The sequence below is a fragment of the Coregonus clupeaformis genome, chromosome 32, assembly GCF_020615455.1.
Source record: "Coregonus clupeaformis isolate EN_2021a chromosome 32, ASM2061545v1, whole genome shotgun sequence".
NCBI lineage: Eukaryota > Metazoa > Chordata > Actinopteri > Salmoniformes > Salmonidae > Coregonus > Coregonus clupeaformis.
In genome coordinates this window covers 4,150,202-4,174,113 of record NC_059223.1, presented here as the reverse complement: position 1 = coordinate 4,174,113, position 23,912 = coordinate 4,150,202, and the positions used below count along the sequence as shown (strand labels likewise).

The window sequence follows — 23,912 nt, the reverse complement described above, 5'->3', positions numbered from 1 at the left end:
GGCATTGTAACACCTTACTACTTGAGTTCTGTGGTCACTTCCTCTTTCACAAGTTATATTGGGGATGGAGTCCATGAACTGTGATTGAAGGAAGGATTTGTACATAGAAATGTTAACATTACTAAACCAGTAAGTGCTTCCGAAACGGTGTTGACCTTATACCAAGCAAACCCATGACCAGGCTACTTTACATTTAAATTTAAATTGAATGGTTAAATGTGGCCCTCAGTAACTAAATAATCAGGAAAATAGTGTAATCATTAGTTTTTTTTGTATATAATAATATGCATCTAATAACTTTACCATGCTGCTTTTTTTGTTTTAGTGTGATGCATGTGACAAAGGAAATACTAAACAGACTGAAAAGCTTTCGGAGGGGAGTTTATGGTTGAGACAACATCTGCTTTACTTCCTTCCCCTGTTCTTATACAGCCTTAGAGTCAATAGAACATTAATGGAACACTGTCCAATGAGCACAATTAACTTCATTTTCACATATACAATTCAAATTCAAGGCCAGGCCAGAACGGTGTGTTTCATTCAACAAAACTGTGTCTATTATCCCATCTGGTTCAATCATTTTGAGAATGCTGTACAAACTGACTTCATGAACTAGGCTGTTTGGCAATGGTGTGTTTGGACTAACTCCAAGCACCTGGCCATTATTTTATTCACACTCATAACATTTCCAATTCTTCAAAGTACAAAAATCTGACTGTTGATAATCAAACATAACACCCAGTTGAGAAAGACAAATGGTGGATTTTGTACATTCGATATATTTATAAGAGAACAGCACCATCTTGTGGTAAGCATTGTATCAGACATGACGCACAGTGCAGAACTCCAACACATTTTCAGTTTAGGCCATACAAACTTGATTAACTGTTTAACAGATTTCATTTTTGAAAAGTGAGGTGAACAAGCGAATAAAGTTAAAAATAGAAAAAGTGGACCAACTTTTAAAAAAATGACCTTTTTAAGACCCTGTTGATGTCAAAAGTTGGATAGCATTGTTGAAAATGTCCTGGCCGGGTCTGAGGGACAGTGTGTTTTTCATAATCTGAAAGGAAATTGTGCATTTCTTTAATTGATGCTTGAGGACATAATTTTTGCTACTTTTTCAGATATTTTAAATTTTTTTGAGAAATGTGTAGAGGGGCAAACAGTAAATCAACATTATATGGCCTCAGCTTCCAAATAAATCAAATTAAACTTCTGAGAGTTGGACAACTTATTCATTGCTGAAAATAATATAATACTTTGTATATTGAATTTAATATAAGTATCTCCAGAAGAACAGAATATTGTCCGCTGTGGGGGAAAGTTGATTCCTTCCCAAATCAACTTACTGTGCAGGGGGATTGTTCCCATGCAAGCAAAACAGAGGGGGATGAAAGAGAATGAGTTGGAATAATAAGAGTGTAAACATCCTATCCAACAATAATGTAAAACAGTTCCACAGATAGGCCAAGAAGGGCAACAACTCAAACCTCAAACCACAGTCAAATACCAAAGAGAGCAGTGAAAAGTGGTTTAATAGTTGATAAAAATGTATATTCAGTTAAATGACTTCTAGAATGTTAAGTATCATGTCCTAGCAACTGCCTTCTTTGAAAAGGAAAGTTCACAGTTTAAGGCAGAGAGATGGATGTGATACAACTACTACACAATACGAGGTAAAGTCCCATTTGAAAGTTTATAATGACTCAGAGTAGAGGTCATGACCTAAGCACATTTTAATAATCTAAAGCAACTCTTTATCTAGGAACTTTGTTCCGGGTGCAAATCATCATGTGACAACATCTCATGTTCTTAACACATGTCCAACAAGTGGACAGGATGTAATGACATTTCATTGCTAAGGTCATAACTTAGGTCATATTATCAGTGACTGATACTTCATTGTGTTCCCCCCCCCTTATCAAACAAGGGGCTACAATACATTCCAGTTTGAGCCAAACTGACTTCTATCTTTGAGTTCCCCTCGTTGAGTCACCAGTGAATCAGATTAAGTAACAGTCAGGACCCTGCTCTCTCTCTCTCTCTCTGCAGTCACAGCACAAGACAGCAGTAATGAAAAGCATGAGTCACCAGTTAAGTGGACAAGCAACGCTTCTCAAGTGAGCCTTTAGCCTTAGTGGTTAATAGAGCCATAGCACCATACTGCACAACCTAGAGAAGAGAGGGTGTTAACACAGTCTTAGAAACAGCAGTTCTCCATCAATACAAAAACAAAGGCCTAGCACTAGCATAGTCTTTCAGTAGTCTGTGCAAGTACACACACATTGTTTTTTTGTATAGTTTGAAACATTTGGCACAACACAAAAAAAAGACACAGTAAATCCACATATCATCTCCAACTCTCCCCTTCAAAATATTCACGAAGAGCCGTCGTTCAGAGCGATACGAGTCTGGATCACTGTGTCTCAGTCTGGTGAAAGGGAACCAGCCAGCTAGCCCAGTGGATGATACGAGGGAGAGATATCCAGTGGGTTTGAGGCAAGGTCTCTCTGTGGGAGAGGAGGATGGTAGTTAGAGGCTGCTAGGACAAGTCTTCTCTTAGTGCCTCTTCCTCCAGTATGCAGTGCACCTCGCCGTTGGAAGGCAGCAGTGGGGGCTGGGAGGGCGCGACGATCTTATAGGGTAAATTGTCTTTGATGAGCATCTTCCTGGTGGTGGAGACCAGGCGTGAGTAGTTATCAGGGCTGTACTCGGAAGCTCGGCGGCGGGTATAGAGCAGGGGCAGGTTGTCTTCACGGGACAGGAAGAGAGGGGGCCGTCGCTGGCACTCTCCGTCCTTCAGGGAGTCGGGTAGCGGCTTGCGCTTGCTCTCCGGCAGCAGCATGATGGACAGCACTGAGAGGACGGCGAAGGAGGCGAAGATGACGTGGTGGAGGAAGTAACCCCTGTTGTTCTGGAGCTCCATCATAGAGGAGGCAGCCATGCCCATACAGCCAGCCGCTAGCACCAGCCCCAGACATCCACCACTGAGACGGAGGGAGAGAGAGGGTCAGGAGAGATAGAGCTCACTAACATTGTCAAGGGCACCTGACCCAGCATTTTGCTTTTGGTCCAGACACACAACCCACATTTCATATTCCTCCCTCAGACAGAAAATACATGGCCAAACAAGCACCCACCCACAGACAAACTAATGACAGTTTAGTGTGATCAGGACAGTACAGACAGATAATACTTACCGGACTACGGTGGGCATGACCTCACTGGCGAAGAATGCACTGAGCATGGCCAGGGCCTGGGAGAAGAGGAGCCCCAGCACAGACAGCACCAACACCAGCACTCCACGCAGATCTACAGAAGGACAAGGACATGTTATTCTGATGACTCACTAAAAACTAGGCAAACTAGGAAACAGGCCCTTAAAAAAATTGACCTGAAATCACCTGAATAAATCAAATGGCCAATCAGAATCATAACAGTGACATTATGAATGGGGTTGTCATGGCAAACCTAGGGCTACTGTATGATGAGAATAATTACTAATGAACCATGTACAGGGGAGAGAAGATGGTATGAGACCCTGTATAGAGGCTCTAAAAGAAAATGTGTGTATAAAAATTGTATACCAACATAGTTTCATCAGTCATAGCACACATATATATAGAGCAGGTTAAACCTACACTGTGTGAGGGCCAGCAGCAGCAGTGAGGACAGGCCGGTGATAATGGCAGACAGCAGCAGGATACCACGGCGACCAAAGCGGTTGACGGACAGGCAGAGGAAGATACAGCCCAGAGCTCCAGTCAGCACACGCAGGAAGTAACTAAAGTAGAAGTTGTGGGAGTAGCTGCGGAGGTTCCTGGTGAAACAGTACTGGATGCCTGTGCCTATGAACCTGGAGGAGGAGGAGAGTTAGGAAGGTTAGGTCCTTGGCCCAAAACATGAAACTCACTCTGTCCAAACAGTACTATTAAAAGCAGCTGCGGTAAATGGTAACATTACCATTCCTCGTGGCTGTATTGTTCAGTGGAGGGAGTCATATAGAAGGTCATAAAAGCAGAAAATCATTCATCATCTATGTTAGATCCTAACTCACATAGTAAAGCTAAGGATGAGGCAGTTCCTCCAGATCACTCGGGTGGAATGCAACTCCAGGACTGAGTGGTAGCCAGGCTGGGTATCATCTGGGTACTCCGCATCTATCTCTACAGAGAAAAAAAGGAGGGTGGGAGAGAAAGAGAAGGAGGGGGAAGGAGAGATATGAGCCTACATTCACACTACCAATGCCAAAGGGCACTTGACCCAAACACTGTTCACTTGGTGCAAACATATAACCCACATTCCATAGGGAATTTCTCTCCTCAGAACCAGTGCCTACTATTAAATCACACTAAATGTAACCATTAGTTCGGCCTAGAGGTTAAGAGCGTTGGCAGTAACCGAAAGGTCTCTGGTTCGAATCCCTGAGCCGACTAGGTGAAAAATCTGTCGATATGCCCTTGAGCAAGGCACTTAACCCCGATTGCTCTGCTAAATGACCAAAATGTAAACGTAAAATGTAATGGGTCTTGATTTGGACTGAGGTCATTCCAGTTTGCGATTTAGTACACTACGGTCGTATTGAAATGTCCAGTAAACAAAGAGCTCTTATCATGGCTACCACAGGAGAACTCATGTGTTGGGTGCTCTCTCTCACTCATTAAGTGACTGGCTGCCTGTGAGAGGTGGAGCTGTGAGAGAGCTCAGTTGTCTAGCTAGCACAGGTAACCAGGAACCATAGACACGTCTGAACCATCTCAGAAACGTCCTATGCCATGTGTACCTCAAACAAAGTTCACTAATATTGGATATGAGGGAATGCTGTGAGTGGACTGGATGGGTTGTTTGTTATGTGTTGCAGTGCTGATTGTGGATGAGGACACACACTAGCAGAAGACACTGCCTTAAGTGTAGCCTGTTTGCCAGATATCCTTTCTCTCCACTGGCTAAAACACAGCACAGGGGTAACCCAACCAATAATCCCAAGGATTATAACGATTCATAGGCAATTGACAATAATGAACCCAGTGATCTACAAATTATTTGCAATAATTTGTATTAATTACCAGGGGGAAGAGTGAATGAGTGTATGAAATTGTGTGGGTGTAGACAAAACAAAAAAGGCCAAAAAAATGTCCCAAAGTCTGTCTGATACACCTGTTGGTTTGTTGGTATATTTGTCAACGCTTCGCAACAATGTTGCTACTAATCCATGCGATCAATGACAAGAGCGGTCCCAACAGATTCCAAACCCGACATAGAGCGGTAACACCGGCGATCGATTAAAAAACTTTACAAACTAAAGCACGCTGAAAATAAACAACACTTCTGCAAATGTTACACACGGTCGAAATTGCCGCGCCAACCGAGAGCTCTCACACAATGCCGGAAGAGTCATCTTTATTTCCTCCTTCCTGACTGCTGATAGGCTCTTAAAGTGGCAGCGTACAGTGAAGGCTCCGTGCAGGATTTCGCCGCAACCTGTTACACTACCCCAGGCAGCAGACATCATTCATTGACACAGACCAGCCAACTGGGCCAGGATAGGGTGGGGGGTGGGGGATGATGATACCTGAGAGCAGGTTCTCAGCAGGGTAGATGTCCTCACGGAGACACACTCCATTCCTGGTGGAGAAGCTCTGGAGACACCTCTTAGCCTGGTGGATCTGACCTGTGGCCAGAAGCCAGCGGGGAGACTCTGGAAACACTGATGGACAGCTGAAGATGATTAGAGAAAACAGGAATATAAAATACACCTCTCTCTTTCTCCATCCATGTCGCTCTCTCTACTTTCTGTAATTCCACAAAAATAGACAAAAATTCATAATTATAACACACATCCCTCTTTCTCTATCCATGCCTCTATACTTTCTGTCCCATGACATAAACAATATACACTATACTGTGTCTACACAAAATAATGCTTATGACAGACTCACCACCAATAGGAGAGCAGCAGGAGCAGTGGCAAGGTTGCCACTGCTTGAAGAACTGGCCAATCACGACACAGCACCGCCAGCCCTGGCAACAAGAGCTCTGCCACAACGGCAAAGAAGCCACTGACCATTTCAACCATGAGACGATGGGGAGGGTCACACAGCTCCAGTCCTGGAGAACACACAAAGGGAGATGGAGAGGATGAAGAAAGGAGATAGAGGAAAGAGAGAAGGAAAATGCAACTGGAACTAGTAGCCTGACTGACCATAAGACTATTTGTGACCGTTTGTGAAATTGAATGAAGTGGGTTGAAATTCCGCTCTACTTTGACCTAAACTCCAATGCCCTAGTTCTCCTCCTTCAAAACCCCTCACAGAGAAAACAGGGGGAAAAATACACATTTCCTTCCACTATGTTCTGTCCTGCTATTGTTCCCCCACTCCCCCTTTGAAAAACTCTCTGGCAGTAGATCACTGAGAGGCAGTCCTCCAGAATTCAGCTTAAAACCAAAAGTCTGGAGTCAATTTACCAGTGATCTTAGAGGAATGTAAGAAGAGCATTTGTGTGTGGGTGTGTTAAAGGCAGACTGCGGAGGGCCTCCCTCTCAGGCTGTATCTAGCACCATTACTCCCATACACAGAAGGGTCTTAAAAACACATTGAGCACTCTTTGGCTGCTTTCACTCAGCAAATATTCATCCACATACAAACACACACCATCTCCTCACAATCACAGGAAGGTTCCAGCAAGAAAACCCAGACCACCCTAACAATGGAACAACATCAGGGAGGGGACGACTCTTGGTCCAGGGGTGGGGCCTAGATATCCTAGCCCACAGAGCCTTGTGTTACCTCACACTCAAGCCATCTCTCTGAGAGAGGGAGGGGGGTGTAAAGGGGGGAAGGAGGGAGTCAGTGAATGAGGAATGCTCAGTTTGGCTCAGGGGTGTGATTCCAACCAGTGCCCTTTGAACCCCAACATCACTGCAGTGCAACAATATGGCACTCAGTGACCTGGGTATCGGACCACAGCCCAGACACACGGTCAATCCCTAACCTGCCATCTTTCCCTATCCCTTCAACATCCCCCTATCGCTTCTCCCTTCAGTGATCCTTGATGTTTGTTGGCAACAGAGGGAAACCCCCAAGTGAGTAATGCTGAGGCTAGTGGTTGGTGTGGGATCATGGGGCATAATGGAAGGACTTTCTAACCCCCAGAGCAGCAATAGAGGGCTATGGGCAACCTGGACGTAACATAAACATAAATCCGGGACACTCCAATTAGTATGACATGTTACATTTTGTATGGTATGTATTAATTTGTGGATGTCCATCATCCATTTCGTACGACATGTTACGAATTGCAATTTGTACAATATGTTATGAATTTGCAAAACGTATGATATATTACGAATTCCAATTTGTTGTGGCTAATGTTAGCTAAGTGGCTAGCATTAGCTGAGTTAGGGGTTTAGGTTAGGCGTTAGGTTAAAAGGTTAAGGTTAGGGGAAGAGTTAGCTAACATGCTAAGTAGTTGCAAAGTAGCTTAAAAAGTAGAAAGTAGTAGCACATTTGCTAAAATTCTAAAGTTGTCCGTAATGAGATTCAAACACGCAACCTTTGGGTTGCTAGAAGTTCGGGTTATACACCCACCCATCCACCCTGCATTCGTTTTGCATTAAGTAACCTTCTGTCTTATGTAACCATACCAAACGTAACATTTCATACTCATTTGAGTGTCTCGGATTTACATTTACTATGTTACATCTAGGTCTATGAGACCAGGTTGCTATGGGAAGTAGGGGGAATGCCACACAGCTAGCTGTCTACTGTCAGTAAAAGCCTCTTTCTTTTTTACTATGTCAATATGTATTTGTTCTCAATGTTTTGCAATCAAACTGGTGACAGTTGTGAAAAATGTCAATAGTTGGAAGAGTTGCAGAGTTAATAGAAAATAATGCCATTGTTGATAAGATGCTTTCATTCATTAATTAGGCTATTTTCTCTTGAACCATATGGTGTATCTGCTAGTTTCTCCTCATGGACAAATAACAAATGAAAACTATATAAGAAGAAAAAAAAAATACAGTTATCCAAGTATAAATTACCAGTGTTATGATAGATTGCCATATATTTTATGTTAATTATCTAAATGACTGAAGATTCCCGTAACTTTGGTAAATTACCAGTAGCTTTGCCCTACTTTTAGAAGAGCGCAAATGACATGTAGTGGCAGCGAATTGTCCCAGTTCCATTGATTTCCATACAATATTGACATGATTGATTAACCTGTGCGCGCTATTGATTAAAGTAGAACAAGCTAATCAATTGCAGTCTGGAGTGACCGCTTGGTAAATGTTGATGCGAGAGCAGTTAAGGTACTAATTTAGCAAAATACACTGAACAAAAATATAAACGCAACATGCAACTTCAATTGAAATAAATTCATTAGGCCCTAATCTATGGATTTCACATGACTGGGAATACAGATATGCACCTGTTAGTCACAGATACAGTCCCTTAAAAAAAAAAGCCAGTCAGTATCTGGTGTGACCACCATTTGCCTCATGCAACGCGACACATCTCCTTCGCATAGAGTTGATCAGGCTGTTGATTGTGGCCTGTGGAATGTTGTCCCACTCCTCTTCAATAGCTGTGCAAAGTTGCTGGATATTGGCGGGAACTGGAACGCGCTGTCAAACACGTTGATCCAGAGCATCCTCAATGGGTGACATGTCTGGTGAGTATGCAGGCCATGGAAGAACGGGGACATTTTCAGCTTCTAGGAATTGTGTACAGATCCTTGTGACATGGGGCCGTGCATTATCATGCTGAAACATGAGCTAATGGCGGCGGATGAATGGCACGACAATGGGCCTCAGAATCTCGTCACAGTACCTCTGTGCATTCAAATTGCCATCGATAAAATGCAATTGTGTTCGTTGTCCTTGGCCTATGCCTGCCCATACCATAACCCACCGCCACCATGGGGCACTCTGTTTACAACGTTGACATCAGCAAACCGCTCGCCCACACTATGCCATACACGCTGTCTGCCATCTGACCGGTACAGTTGAAACTGGGATTTATCCGTGAAAAGCATACTTTCCAAGCATGCCAGTGGCCATCGAAGGTGAGTATTTGCCCACTGAAGTCGGTTACGACGTCGAACGGCAGTCAGGTCAAGACCCTGGTGAGGACGACGATGAGCTTCCCTGAGATGGTTTCTGACAGTTTGTGCAGAAATTCTTCGGTTGTGCACACCCACAGTTTCATCAGCTGTCCGGGTGGCTCGTCTAAGACCATCCCGCAGGTGAAGAAGCCAGATGTGGAAGTCCTGGGCTGGCGTGGTTAGACGTGGCCAGCGGTTGTGAGGCTGGTTGGATGTAATGCCAACTTCTCTAAAATGACGTTGGAAGTGGCTTATTGTAGAGAAATGAACATTCAATTCTCTGGCAACAGCTCTGGTGGACATTCCTGCAGTCAGCATGCCAATTGCACGCTCCCTCAAAACTTGAGACATCTGTAGAATTGTGTTGTGTGACAAAACTGCACATTTTAGGGTGGCCTTTTATTGTCCCCAGCACAAGGTGCACCTGTGTAATGATCATGCTGTTTAATCAGCTTCTTGATATGCCACACCTGTCAGGTGGATGGATTATCTTGGCAAAGGTGAAATGCTCACTAACAGGGATGTAAACAAATTTGTACACAAAATATGAGAGAAGTAAGCTTTTTCTGCATATGGAAGATTTCTGGGATCTTTTATTTCAGCTCATGAAACCAACACTTTACATGTTGCATTTATATTTTTGTTCAGTATACAAGTAATCTGAACACAAGTGTGACGTGTGTATAGGAAGTATTTTTTATGTATTGTCTTCAACATATCAGGACTTATTTCAGCATATTGAATTTGGACATTTAAAATGAGTGTTTTGACACTCTGCTATAAATCAAAAATACATAACAGGAAGTGGCAACAGTATTAACTTAGGTTTTATAAATGGTACTTAACATAATTTTCCAACATGATTCTACTTAAATCAGGTAAAAACAACTGAATGAACCCAAAAACATGCTATGATTTATTGATTTTGATGATATTAGTGAAATCGTGAAAATGACTTTGTCCTGGCTTCCCATAGACCAGTGTCCCTACACAGCGCTATGGAAAGCACTTTGTGAGGGAGCTTCTGATATATGGGTTAGCTCTAGATTTATCCAACAGACATTAGCCACTGACACATTTCCGAGTGAGAAGAAGTAATAAAAACTGCTATTAATACATTTTGCTGACTGCTTTAATTCAGCTAAACAATGTCTTATGTAGAACTCCCAAGGGCACAATCAGGTTAAATAATATATTCAAACTGAACTGTCCAGAATACAGAAATCTACAATATGATCCACATGACCATTTTACAAACAATATTACAATTTGAAGAGGAAATGTGATTACATTTCACAGAAATACACTGAGCTGACGTAGGAACAATAACCAGTAACTGCCCTAGGCTTGGGCGGTATACCGTATACCGGGGTATTTGTAAATAGCCACAGGATGGTTTTTCAATACCGTCAATACAGTTGAAACTATTTCTTTGAAGTTTTTCAATAAATTGACATATTTGTAGCTTTAAGTAAATACCTGCAGTCAACTTTTGCAATACATTAGGAAATAAAGCAGACCATTCTTCATTTCACCTTTCACATTATAAAGCTTACCGTAGTTCCCCAGAACAGTTGAACCAGTCAAGTGTTTGTTTGTAAATAGCACAACGGGAAAAAGCGGGAGCAGGTGAGTCCAGCTGTGTATTGACAGCGGTCGCGTTTTATATTGAAAGTCAACCGTGTTATTTTGCTTCAATAGAGTGATCAGGGATGTGCATCTATAGTTTTCTTCACAGAAAATACATTAGTGCAACACATTCAGAAAGTGCGCAACGCTATTTGGCTAGCAGCCACACAAGTAAATGAGCTTACAATGAAAAAGCAAGGTTTTTATTGCATAAACGATGCATGGCCATCATATTTCCAATCTTTATCATAGAAAGAATGTAGCCAGCTACATTTCCTAATGTTTTGCTTGTAGATAATCTTGCATTTTACCGGAGAAAAGTAGGCTACACTGAGAAAAGTACTGGAGAAAAGTAGCTACACATCAGTCAGTCTGTCTGCTGATAGAATGCCCATTGGTGAATTCTCATCCCCGAGTGGAAAAGTACAATTGAAGCACAAAATGTGTCTGATGCAGAGCAGAAATTACTATAAGAAACATTTTAGATCTGCGTTTACAAAACGCAGCAAGATATTTCATACAGTGGGGAAAAAAAGTATTTAGTCAGCCACCAATTGTGCAAGTTCTCCCACTTAAAAAGATGAGAGAGGCCTGTAATTTTCATCATAGGTACACGTCAACTATGACAGACAAAATGAGAAAAAGAAATCCAGAAAATCACATTGTAGGATTTTTTATGAATTTATTTGCAAATTATGGTGGAAAATAAGTATTTGGTCACCTACAAACAAGCAAGATTTCTGGCTCTCACAGACCTGTAACTTCTTCGTTAAGAGGCTCCTCTGTCCTCCACTCGTTACCTGTATTAATGGCACCCGTTTGAACTTGTTATCAGTATAAAAGACACCTGTCCACAACCTCAAACAGTCACACTCCAAACTCCACTATGGCCAAGACCAAAGAGCTGTCAAAGGACACCAGAAACAAAATTGTAGACCTGCACCAGGCTGGGAAGACTGAATCTGCAATAGGTAAGCAGCTTGGTTTGAAGAAATCAACTGTGGGAGCAATTATTAGGAAATGGAAGACATACAAGACCACTGATAATCTCCCTCGATCTGGGGCTCCACGCAAGATCTCACCCCGTGGGGTCAAAATGATCACAAGAACGGTGAGCAAAAATCCCAGAACCACACGGGGGGACCTAGTGAATGACCTGCAGAGAGCTGGGACCAAAGTAACAAAGCCTACCATCAGTAACACACTACGCCGCCAGGGACTCAAATCCTGCAGTACAAGACGTGTCCCCCTGCTTAAGCCAGTACATGTCCAGGCCCGTCTGACGTTTGCTAGAGTGCATTTGGATGATCCAGAAGAGGATTGGGAGAATGTCATATGGTCAGATGAAACCAAAATAGAACTTTTTGGTAAAAACTCAACTCGTCGTGTTTGGAGGACAAAGAATGCTGAGTTGCATCCAAAGAACACCATACCTACTGTGAAGCATGGGGGTGGAAACATCATGCTTTGGGGCTGTTTTTCTGCAAAGGGACCAGGACGACTGATCCGTGTAAAGGAAAGAATGAATGGGGCCATGTATCGTGAGATTTTGAGTGAAAACCTCCTTCCATCAGCAAGGGCATTGAAGATGAAACGTGGCTGGGTCTTTCAGCATGACAATGATCCCAAACACACCGCCCGAGCAACGAAGGAGTGGCTTCGTAAGAAGCATTTCAAGGTCCTGGAGTGGCCTAGCAAGTCTCCAGATCTCAACCCCCATAGAAAATCTTTGGAGGGAGTTGAAAGTCCGTGTTGCCCAGCGACAGCCCCAAAACATCACTGCTCTAGAGGAGATCTGCATGGAGGAATGGGCCAAAATACCAGCAACAGTGTGTGAAAACCTTGTGAAGACTTACAGAAAACGTTTGACCTGTGTCATTGCCAACAAAGGGTATATAACAAAGTATTGAGAAACTTTTGTTATTGACCAAATACTTATTTTCCACCATAATTTGCAAATAAATTCATAAAAAAAATTTTTTTTCTCATTTTGTCTGAAATAGTTGACGTGTACCTATGATGAAAATTACAGGCCTCTCTCATCTTTTTAAGTGGGAGAACTTGCACAATTGGTGGCTGACTAAATACTTTTTTCCCCCACTGTATGTGTTTCATATATTTTTTTTCTGGGTGAAAAAACACCTGCATTTTGCATTAACGCAACCCGTAAATTTAACTTGCTAGTTGTCTAAGTAAGTGACTGAATTAATAAGGGGACGGAGCATCATATAGTGTTAGCTTTCTTCCGTGTTTGAGAAGTCAAAGCCCTTTGGATGAGTTATCTGTACAGCTGCCCCTGCCATCTTGATTTCCTTGCATTTTTTTTATCCTCTCCGTTCTCGTCCCATCTGCTATTACTTTTGTTAATTTTGTTAGCATTCTGGTAATAGATGCCCAATGGGCTTTTTTGGGATACTAAACCCGTAATACCATTAATCCCGAGATGAGAGAAGGACGGTATAACGATTTGAAAATCTGGATAGCGCCCAACCCTAAACTGCCCCATTTAAGTGTGTACTCAGGAGTGAGAGGTATTAGTAGGGTAAGTCAAGTATACTCACTGGCGAGGTAAGAGGAGAGGAAGACCCCAGCCAACATGGCGCCTTGAGACAGGCGTAGCAGCAGAAACACTACAGGGCTGTTGGACAGACACACAGCTACTCCTAACAGACCGGACAGAGACACAGACAGCAGGAAGCCCTGTCGACGACCCAACCTGAACATAGAGAAAATAATACAGTTAGATACATAGCTTCCTATGCTTACAGCCACATACACACATATTAAAAAACATTCATAATAGGATCAATAACAGAAACATAAAATACGTAGGGTGAAATTAATACAATTGTAGTTTACAATTATACAAACATACAACAGAAACATCATGGACACACACATGAAACATGCAGAGGGTGGAGTTACCAGTCACACACTGTGCCCAGGAGGACATATCCCACAATCCACCCTGTCATGAAGCAGATGTGCTGCAGAGGAATCTTCCAGTAGTCCCCACACACTAGGTTCCACTGTGGAGCAGAGCGAGAGAGCGAGATGGTGAGTCATTCCACCTCAAAAAGAACAATAAAGAGGATTTCAACACCCGCCATCTCAGATTGTTCTGAAATCGTTTCTGTAGTTAGAAACAAATAAGATTAGCATTCCTCAAACATTATTTGTTGAAACATAATTTAATCTCTGAGAAATTAAGCTAATTGATTTTACCCAAATTGGCCATTTTAAATGTATAGGATTCATATAGTAACTATTTGGGTGCAATCAATTAGCTTATTTTCTCAGAGATACCATTTTATTTCAAGAAAACACTGTTTCAGGAATGCTAATCTTATCCGTTTCTAACTACAGAAACGATTTCAGAACAATCTGAGATGGCGGGTGTCATGGCTTTCTGAAATGACATGGAACGACCCCGTTGCCACATACAGTACCAGTCAAAAGTTTGGACACACCTACTCATTCAAGGGTTTTTCTTTATTTTTACTATTTTCTACATTGTAGAATAATAGTGAAGACATCAAAACTTTGAAATAACACATATGGAATCATGTAGTAACCAAAAAAGTGTTAAACAAATCAAAATACACTACCGTTCAAAAGTTTGGGGTCACTTAGAAATGTCCTTGTTTTCGAAAGAAAAGCAATTTTTTTGTCCATTAAAATAACATAAAATTGATCAGAAATACAGTGTAGACATTGTTAATGTTGTAAATGGCTATTGTAGCCATTTACAACATTTGTTCTCAGAACAAGAATTACAGCCATTTGTTCTCAGAACAAGAATAGACTGACGAGTTTCAGAAGAAAGTTCTTTGTTTCTGGCCATTTTGAGCCTGTAATCGAACCCACAATTGCTGATGCTCCAGATACTCAACTAGTCTCAAGAAGGCCAATTTTATTGCTTATTTAAATCAGCACAACAGTTTTCAGCGGTGCTAACATAATTGCAAAATAATTTTCTAATGATCAATTAGCGTTTTAAAAGGATAAACTTGGATTAGCAAACACAACGTGCCATTGGAACACAGGACTGATGGTTGCTGATAATGGGCCTCTGTACGCCTATGTAGATATTCTAAAAAAAAATATGTTATCTGCCGTTTCCAGCTACAATAGCCAGTTACAACATTAACAATGTCTACACTGTATTTCTGATCAATTTGATGTTCTTTTAATGGACAAAAAAAATTGCTTTTCTTTCGAAAACAAGGACATTTCTAAGTGACCCAAAACCTTTGAACGGTAGTGTATATTTTATTAATGAGATTGTTCAAATAGCCACCCTTTGCCTTTACGACAGCTTTGCACATTCTTGGCATTCTCTCAACCAGCTTCACCTGGAATGCTTTTCCAACAGTCTTGAAGGAGTTCCCACATATACTGAGCTCTTGTTGGCTGCTTTTCCTTCACTCTGCAATCCAACTCATCCCAAACCATCTCAATTGGGTTGAGGTCGGGTGATTGTGGAGGCCAGGTCATCTGATGCAGCACTCCATCACTCTCCTTCTTGGTCAAATAGCCCTTACACAGCCTGGAGGTGTGTTTTGGGTCATTGTCCTGTTGAAAAACAAATGATAGTCCCACTAAGCCCAAACCAGATGGGATGGCGTATCGCTGCAGAATGCTGTGGTAGCCATGCTTGTATGTTTTGTTTTTCTCTTCCCTTCCAGAGATGGAGTCAATTTAGCCGACCAGCTCACAGGAAGGACAGGAAGAGGAGAGGAGTTGTCTGGTTGTTGTTTTGACCTCCCTCATTGTACCTTTCCTTTCACACACACATCAGTTCAGTTTAAATTCAGTCAATTCATAAAGTAATTTGTTTCTAAAGTCATAGGATAGCATTCATTATTAGGGTTACATAGATTTCTGAATTGACAGATTTGAAACTCACACACTGGAGAATTCACAGATGCTGTTGTTGGTCTCTTACAAGACTAAAGGTGAATATATTTATTTTATTTAAAACCACTTGAAAACCAGGGTGTTGAAACTTTTTGTGAAGTTACGTTCCATCGACTGGTCCATGACGTCCAGGGGCCATTTGTTTGTTTAGCTGTGTTATGGCTACACAGTATTTTCTTATTTTCAGAGAGCCACACACACATCTCCTCTCTGTACCTCAGATCTCCAGTGCCCTGCCCCCTCTCTCTTTATGGCCATGTCTGAAGTCCCCCTACTATGTCTTTATGAGTAGTCCCTGTATCTGTCTGCAGTTGTGCCAAAAAGACATGCTCTTGTTGTTCTCTTACAGATTACAGGCTACACATTAATTTAGGTATTTTTACATGCACACACACACACACACACACACACACACACACACACACACACACACTTCAATAGTTTTAGTTTTATTTTTTTACAAAAAATAAAACAAGTGCTATCTAGAACCTAAAAGGGTTCTCCGGCTGTCCCCATAGGAGAACCCTTTGAAGAACCCTTTTTGGTTCCAGGTAGTACCCTTTTGGGTTCCATGTATAACCTTTTCCCCAAAGGTGTCATTGTACGCTGATGATTCATGTTTTCTTTTAAATCCACAACTAGAATCCCTCCACAGCTTCATAGAGGATCTAGATACATTTTCTAACCAAATTATGACAAATGTACTATATTATGTATTGGATCACTAAAAAATAAAAATGTTACATTACCATGTAGTTTACCAATAAAATGGTCTAATGGTGATGTGGATATACTCGGAATACATATCCCAAAGGAAATAAATGATCTCACTTCAATACATTTTAATAGAAAGTTAGCAAAAATAGATAAGATCTTGCTACCATGGAAAGGTAAATACCTGTCAATTTGTGGAAAAATCACCCTGATTAACTCTATAGTATTATCCCAGTTTACCCATTTGCTTATGGTCTTGCCTACACCTAGCGAACAGTTTTTTAAATTATATGAGAAAAAAAGATTCCATTTTATTTGGAACGGCAAGCCAGACAAAATTAAACGGGCCTATTTATATAATGAATATGAATTCAGAGGACAGAAATTATTAAAGCATTAGACCTATCACTAAAAGCTTCAGTCGTACAAAAGTTATACTTAAATCCAAACTGGTTCTCTAGCAAATTAGTTAGATTCTTGAACATTGGGTGAGACAATGGCCTTTTTCCCTTTATTCAGATTACAACCTCTCACTTTCAGTTATTTGAAAAGGAAATCATCTCCCAAATATCACGATTTCTAAAACAAAGTTGGTTGCAATTTCAATTTAATCCTCCAGAAACGACAGAACAAATAATGCAACAAATATTGTGGTTAAACTCAAATATACTCATTGACCCAAAAACTTTTTTTTGACAACATAAAAAAAAAAAAGGTATAATCTTCGTAAATGATATCATCGGTAGGACTGGTGGAGTTATGTCGCACATGCAGCTAACAAAAATATATGGAAATGTCTGCTCTACCCAAAATTAGAACCAAATAATTGCAGCCTTACCGCAAAAATGGAAGTGGAAAGTGGAAGGGGGAGAAAATAAGGAACTTGTCTGTCGGCCTTGCATTAAAGAACATCATTGGTTAAAGAAAACTGTGATAAATAAAAAAGTATACCGGTTTCATTTAAGGACCAAAGGATTGACAGCCATCCCATATAGATTGCAAAATAGTTAGGAAGAGATTTTTGACGTACCGATCCCATGGCATAGTGTTTATGAACTGATACGCAAAACGACACCGGATTCAAAACTTAGAATCTTTCAATTTAAATTATTATATAAAGTTCTTGCTACCAATATAATGTTATTTATATGGGGGATACAATCTTCCCAGCTCTGCAGATTTTGCTGCGAAGAGATAGAATCATTAGATCATTTGTTTTGGTACTGTCCATTTGTAGCTTGTTTTTGGACACAGGTCCAGGAATGGCTAAAGGATTGCAATATTTACCTGGAGCTAACCTTGCAGATAGCATTACAGGGTGATCTGAAATGTCATAGTCAATCGATCAATAATATAATAATACTTTTAGCAAAAAAAAAATCAATTTACAATCTGTAGAAACAATGAGAATAGAAAGGTTCAGAATTTTTGTAAAACATCACAGTACAGTTGAAAAATATATGGCAAATAGAAATCCTATATGGATGGTGTTAAGAGATAGATGGGTGGTGTTGAATGGAGTTGAAGGATGGGACTAATAACAACAACTAATAACAAGACAACTAATAATGTAAGCATACTGTGTCCATAATAAGTATATAGGTTGTAGGTTGGGAGCTTTTGTGAAAGAGCACAGTTAGAAAGATATGGCATATAGAAGCAAACCGGATGGACATCATGAAAATGATCGGAGAGGTTGAGAGTAGAAGTAGTTCAAGAGAAAAAACAAACAAAATATAATTATTGTAAAATTGACTGTGTCCATAAAATTTATATAGTAAGTATAAGCTGGAAGTAGAGGCCTAAGCATTGTTGTTCATTAGTTTACTCCAATTAGGGAAAGGGTGGTGGGGTTGGAAAGTAATAAAGGGGAATATATATTTTTTAAAGGATATGTATGTATGCATGTATGTATGTATGTATGTATGTACGTACAGTGGGGAGAACAAGTATTTGATACACTGCCGATTTTGCAGGTTTTCCTACTTACAAAGCATGTAGAGGTCTGTAATTTTTATCATAGGTACACTTCAACTATGAGAGACGGAATCTAAAACAAAAATCCAGAAAATCACATTGTATGATTTTTAAGTAATTAATTTGCATTTTATTGCATGACATAAGTATTTGATACATCAGAAAAGCAGAACTTAATATTTGGTACAGAAACCTTTGTTTGCAATTACAGATATCATACGTTTCCTGTAGGTCTTGACCAGGTTTGCACACACTGCAGCAGAGATTTTGGCCCACTCCTCCATACCTTCTCCAGATCCTTCAGGTTTCGGGGCTGTCGCTGGGCAATACGGACTTTCAGCTCCCTCCAAAGATTTTCTATTGGGTTCAGGTCTGGAGACCGGCTAGGCCACTCCAGGACCTTGAGATGCTTCTTACGGAGCCACTCCTTAGTTGCCCTGGCTGTGTGTTTCGGGTCGTTGTCATGCTGGAAGACCCAGCCACGACCCATCTTCAATACTCTTACTGAGGGAAGGAGGTTGTTGGCCAAGATCTCGCGATACATGGCCCCATCCATCCTCCCCTCAATACGGTGCAGTCGTCCTGTCCCCTTTGCAGAAAAGCATCCCCAAAGAATGATGTTTCCACCTCCATGCTTCACGGTTGGGATGGTGTTCTTGGGGTTGTACTCATCCTTCTTCTTCCTCCAAACACGGCGAGTGGAGTTTAGACCCAAAAGCTCTATTTTTGTCTCATCAGACCACATGACCTTCTCCCATTCCTCCTCTGGATCATCCAGATGGTCATTGGCAAACTTCAGACAGGCCTGGACATGCGCTGGCTTGAGCAGGGGGACCTTGCGTGCGCTGCAGGATTTTAATCCATGACGGCGTAGTGTGTTAATAATGGTTCTTTGAGACTGTGGTCCCAGCTCTCTTCAGGTCATTGACCAGGTCCTACCGTGTAGTTCTGGGCTGATCCCTCACCTTCCTCATGATCATTGATGCCCCACGAGGTGAGATCTTGCATGGAGCCCCAGACCGAGGGTGATTGACCGTCATCTTGAACTTCTTCCATTTTCTAATAATTGCGCCAACAGTTGTTGCCTTCTCACCAAGCTGCTTGCCTATTGTCCTGTAGCCCATCCCAGCCTTGTGCAGGTCTACAATTGTATCCCTGATGTCCTTACACAGCTCTCTGGTCTTGGCCATTGTGGAGAGGTTGTAGTCTGTTTGATTGAGTGTGTGGACAGGTGTCTTTTATACAGGTAACGAGTTCAAACAGGTGCAGTTAATACAGGTAATGAGTGAAGAACAGGAGGGCTTCTTAAAGAAAAACTAACAGGTCTGTGAGAGCCAGAATTCTTACTGGTTGGTAGGTGATCAAATACTTATGTCATGCAATAAAATGCAAATTAATTACTTAAAAATCATACAATGTGATTTTCTGGATTTTTGTTTTAGATTCCGTCTCGCACAGTTGAAGTGTACCTATGATAACAATTACAGACCTCTACATGCTTTGTAAGTAGGAAAACCTGCAAAATCGGCAGTGTATCAAATACTTGTTCTCCCCACTGTATGTATGTATATATATATATATATATATATATATAAAAACATGGGGGATTGGAAGTGATGCAGACAAGTTACAATCTATCTGCAATATTAAGCTGATCTACCCCCTAAAAAAAAAAAGGCTTCTACCTGGAACCAAAAAGGGTTATCCTGTGGGGAAAGCAGAAAGACACCTTTGGAACCGTTTTATCTAAGAGTGTACGTGATTCCAATAAGAATGTAATGAATGACTAACTGTCCATCTCTGGACCAACAGCGCGATCAAGACCACCTTCCTCAACGTTGGTCTCATTGTTGAAAGAGCCTACTCTCTGCTATCTTGACTATATATTATTGCATTTCGCTCCAAAACTATGCATTTTGGAGGGAAATTATATTATAGGCTCTCACAATTACATTTTTAGATGTCATAGAATAAATCATATGTATGCTACTTGGCAAATAAATGAATAAGAAATTAAGAAAAAGAAATTCTGCAGTGAAACTGTTTTTATTAATTATCCCACATTGTTTTTACTGGATGTGTGCAACATTCACATTTTGCTATTTTCTGTCAAGTCTACGCATACAATTTGATGCATACATTCAATAAATCCAAGGTATGCACCACACAGAACGTACAGCAACTGCCTCTGCAACACAATGCTGCAAGGCAACTGCAACACAACACAATGCTGCAAGGCAAACTGGTTCCATTGGAAATGAATGTACTTCTGGTGTACCAAAACGCAATGATGCAGTCGGTGTTCGAAGCGTAATGAATTTATCCTCTGCAGCAGTGGTAATTCTGGGTCTTCCTTTCCTGTGGCAGTCCTCATGAGAGCCAGTTTCATCATAGCGCTTGATGGTTTTTGCAACTGCACTTTAAGAAAATGTCAAAGTTCTTGAAATGTCCCTTATTGCCTGAACCTTCATGTCTTAAAGTAATGATGGACTGTCGTTTCTCTTTGCTTATTTGAGCTGTTCTTGCCATAATATGGACTTGATCTTTTACCAAATAGGGCTATCTTCTGTATACCCCCCCTACCTTATCACAACACAACTGATTGGCTCAAATGCATTAAGAAGGAAAGCAATTCCACAAATTAACTTTTAAAGAAAGCACACCTGTTAATTGAAATGCTTTCCAGGTGACTCCTTCATGAAGCTGGTTGACAGAATGTCAAGCGTGTGCAAAGCTGTCATCAAGGCAAAGGGTGGCTACTTTGAAGAATCTCAAATATAAAATATATTTTGATTTGTTTAACACTTTTTTGGTTACTACATGATTCCATATGTGTTATTTCATAGTTTTGATGTCTTCACTATTATTCTACAATGTAGAAAATAGTAAAAAATAAAGACAAACCCTGGATTGAGTAGGTGTGTCCAAACTTTGGACTGGTACTGTAGTTAGGAATGTTCAAGAGCCAAGTCAATGGAGCCACTGAAATAATGGGTGGCCTATGTCTTCGTCCAGGATTTTATTTCCAGGATAGAAAATTCCGGGGGCAGATTCAGCACACCCTATTTTTAAAAGACTGTTAATAAACATGCCTGGAATATGTTTGAGACTGTTTGAAACTGTAGCTCCTTAGTCAGTGCTCCATTCTCCCTTATTATTACATAAGTGAGAATTATAGCTCAGTGACGCTCACACACACACACACACACACACACACACTTGACGGCAATGGAAAGCCTTGTGCGAAGGAGGAGGAATTCAGCTGTGTGATAGATATAATCTCCTGATTGAATGAGAGTGACTGCAGATAGGTTTATCACATTAGAGCCACTGCACTGTTTGGTTTCCAGTGCCTTCCACCATTCCTCACCCTACTTCAATGCTTTATTTTTCCCTCCCCCATCTCTTCATTTCATTTGCTCTCTCGCTTCATCTCTTGATCTGTCCCTATCGGGGGGTTGCTTCCTATCGCCAGGGAAACATGTGAGAGAAAATACTCCACATCAGGGCCACTGCCTGCCTTGTTGATTTCCTGTACAGCCCACACCCGCTGTCTCTCTCTCACACACACGCATGGGGCATACACACACCAGTATTTGCCTTGTGTCTGGACATTTGAGTAACTGCTGATACTTTTGTTTACCAAGATCCCTTTCCAGTATTTGCACAGTGGGATGGGCCTGCCCCTTTTCTGATATTATAAGGGACTGGTGAGATTAGTCCCAGTGCAATAAGTCAACATTTAGTTAACTTTTCCCAAGAAGCACAACAGGACAAAGTTAGAGAGGCATTGACTGTACTTGTCTGAAATAAGAATATAGGCCTAGCAGTAAAACAAATATGTAAAGGGTTCCCTTAGAGCCAAATAAATTCTGTTGAGCTCGAGTGTTCCTTGTTTATGAGATGGCTAAGGGTCAGTACAGAAAGATGAATGCTCATCCTAAGAGTGACCCCTGTCATGTGCTCTGTTGAGGACAGATCTTCCCAGGAACTCTATCTGGGTGGAAGAACACTGTGTTGTCCCTGCAGTTCCTGTTGTGCTGCTATCATCACATAAACACACATTCACCCATATTTCATGGCTCCACACAGCAGTCCCGTAATGTAATTATTATATAACAGACTAATGTGATCTGATAAACAGTGCTAATAAGGATATTTTTTAACTGGTAATCAAATTCAGCACATAACCAAACCAACATGTTTCCTAGAGTTGCAACAAACTCTAAAGCACGTTTACCAACAACAGATTTGAGCAATGAGTAGGCCAAACAGGGCACATGCAGTGTCATCTATTGATGTCATCTAGTAGGCCTATTGATGACCAACTCTAGCCCCAGCAGTCTGTCTGGGATAAGATCAATTAACACAAAGAGGAATTAAAAGTTACAACCCCCGAAGTTATAGGCTAAACCCAAATCTACTTCGAGTGGCCTACTTTGAATGGATGAAGAACATTTGACAGGGCTTGGCTAAGATATTAACACATTAGCCTGAAAAGACGGCTAGCAGTAAACCAAATTAGGTAAGGTAAATGCGTCATCACAAAAACATCACTAACACATAACGGATTGCTAATCTGGCAAGACCACAAACTCTCCAAAAACAACAAACCATCGGATGCAAGTATACATTGTTTTACCTCTGTAACGTAGTTGCTTTGAAGGGCCGCAGCTTGGTCGTACTCCCATCCTCTCGTACATGGCACTATCTCCTTTGGAATGCTGTCTATGAAGTTGGAGACGTTTCTAGGGTATTTATAAAGTTCACAGTGACTCAGTCCAGAGCCATTCACCCACGGTATGGCAAAATGTAGATACCCTTGTCTGGAATAATTACTGAAAAGAAAAGATGAAGGTAAAAGGGTCGGGTCGGGTTTACAGTGGTACGACCCGGGAATAAGTGTGTAAAAAACGTCGCAAAAAAGATTCAGCATCACAGCAAAGTTCGGAAACCAGCTGAATATGGAAACAATTCGGTTATATCGTCCATATCCACCGATTCTGGTATAAATCTTCGTTTCAAAGTCCATTATTAGAAACCGTGCCGCAACAACTGTTTGTCAGTGGTGCGGGACATCCATTCCACACACACCGCAGGGCATGGTAGGATAGGCTAGATGAGGAAGCACAACTCTCAGTCAAGTGGGCAGGTCGGTGAGTAATCGAAATGTCATTGGTGGGAAGTCCATCTGCTCGTACGCACTGTAGCCTAGACCTACTTCGCACTGACGGATCGCTATATTTATAAACTTCATTCAGAGAGGGTGGTAGAAGGGATCAGGTTGTCAAATATATTTTTATTGTGTCATTCACGAAACATGGTCACCAAACACTGCTCGAGGAGTCAGGTAACAGGTGAGGTGAATAGAGGCATACTGGAATTATATTTTGGAGTGGATGTCACTGTCAATAGAAACGCTTGTATGATTTAAAATGGTTAACTCTTCATACCTTGTTCATAAGTAGCCTACTATAAATACTTATGTGTCAACAAATACAATGGCCTCTACTAGTCATATTGCTAGGCAAAAATTGGCTTAAAGTTATTCTCAAAAGTCT

The 23,912-nt window shown here is 41.2% G+C and overlaps 1 protein-coding gene across 3 annotated transcripts; it reads right to left on the bottom strand.

Annotated features, from left to right (window-relative positions):
- Positions 1 to 365: 365 nt before the first annotated feature.
- LOC121560438 (putative solute carrier family 22 member 31) lies at positions 366 to 23,476 on the bottom strand. Of its 3 annotated transcripts, XM_045210007.1 has the most exons (9): positions 22,994 to 23,476; positions 13,666 to 13,769; positions 13,302 to 13,456; positions 5,943 to 6,111; positions 5,576 to 5,721; positions 4,061 to 4,169; positions 3,645 to 3,859; positions 3,204 to 3,315; positions 366 to 2,990 (listed from the first exon to the last, which is right to left on the bottom strand). In XM_045210007.1, exons 1-9 carry the CDS (start codon positions 23,381 to 23,383, stop codon positions 2,546 to 2,548), a joined length of 1,845 nt encoding a protein of 614 aa, XP_045065942.1. In that variant the 5' UTR covers positions 23,384 to 23,476; the 3' UTR covers positions 366 to 2,545. The 3 variants fall into 3 exon arrangements, with proteins under 3 accessions (XP_045065942.1, XP_041729365.1, XP_041729366.1); XM_041873431.2 differs by lacking the exon at positions 22,994 to 23,476 and having other exon boundaries at positions 13,640 to 13,719; XM_041873432.2 differs by lacking the exons at positions 13,666 to 13,769; positions 22,994 to 23,476 and adding an exon at positions 13,616 to 13,624.
- Between the last annotated feature and the right edge of the window lie 436 nt (positions 23,477 to 23,912).

What these genes read in the sequence shown, in the direction of transcription:
- LOC121560438 (XM_045210007.1), bottom strand. Translation starts at nt 23,383, where the DNA reads ATGGACTTTGAAACGAAGATTTATACCAGAATCGGTGGATATGGACGA. An exon ending in CCTCTCCTCTTACCTCGCCA is followed by an intron (nt 6,112 to 13,301) that starts GTGAGTATACTT and finishes TGTGTTCTCCAG; the next exon opens with GACTGGAGCTGTGTGACCCT. An exon ending in CTGCTGCTCTCCTATTGGTG is followed by an intron (nt 5,722 to 5,942) that starts GTGAGTCTGTCA and finishes AATCATCTTCAG; the next exon opens with CTGTCCATCAGTGTTTCCAG.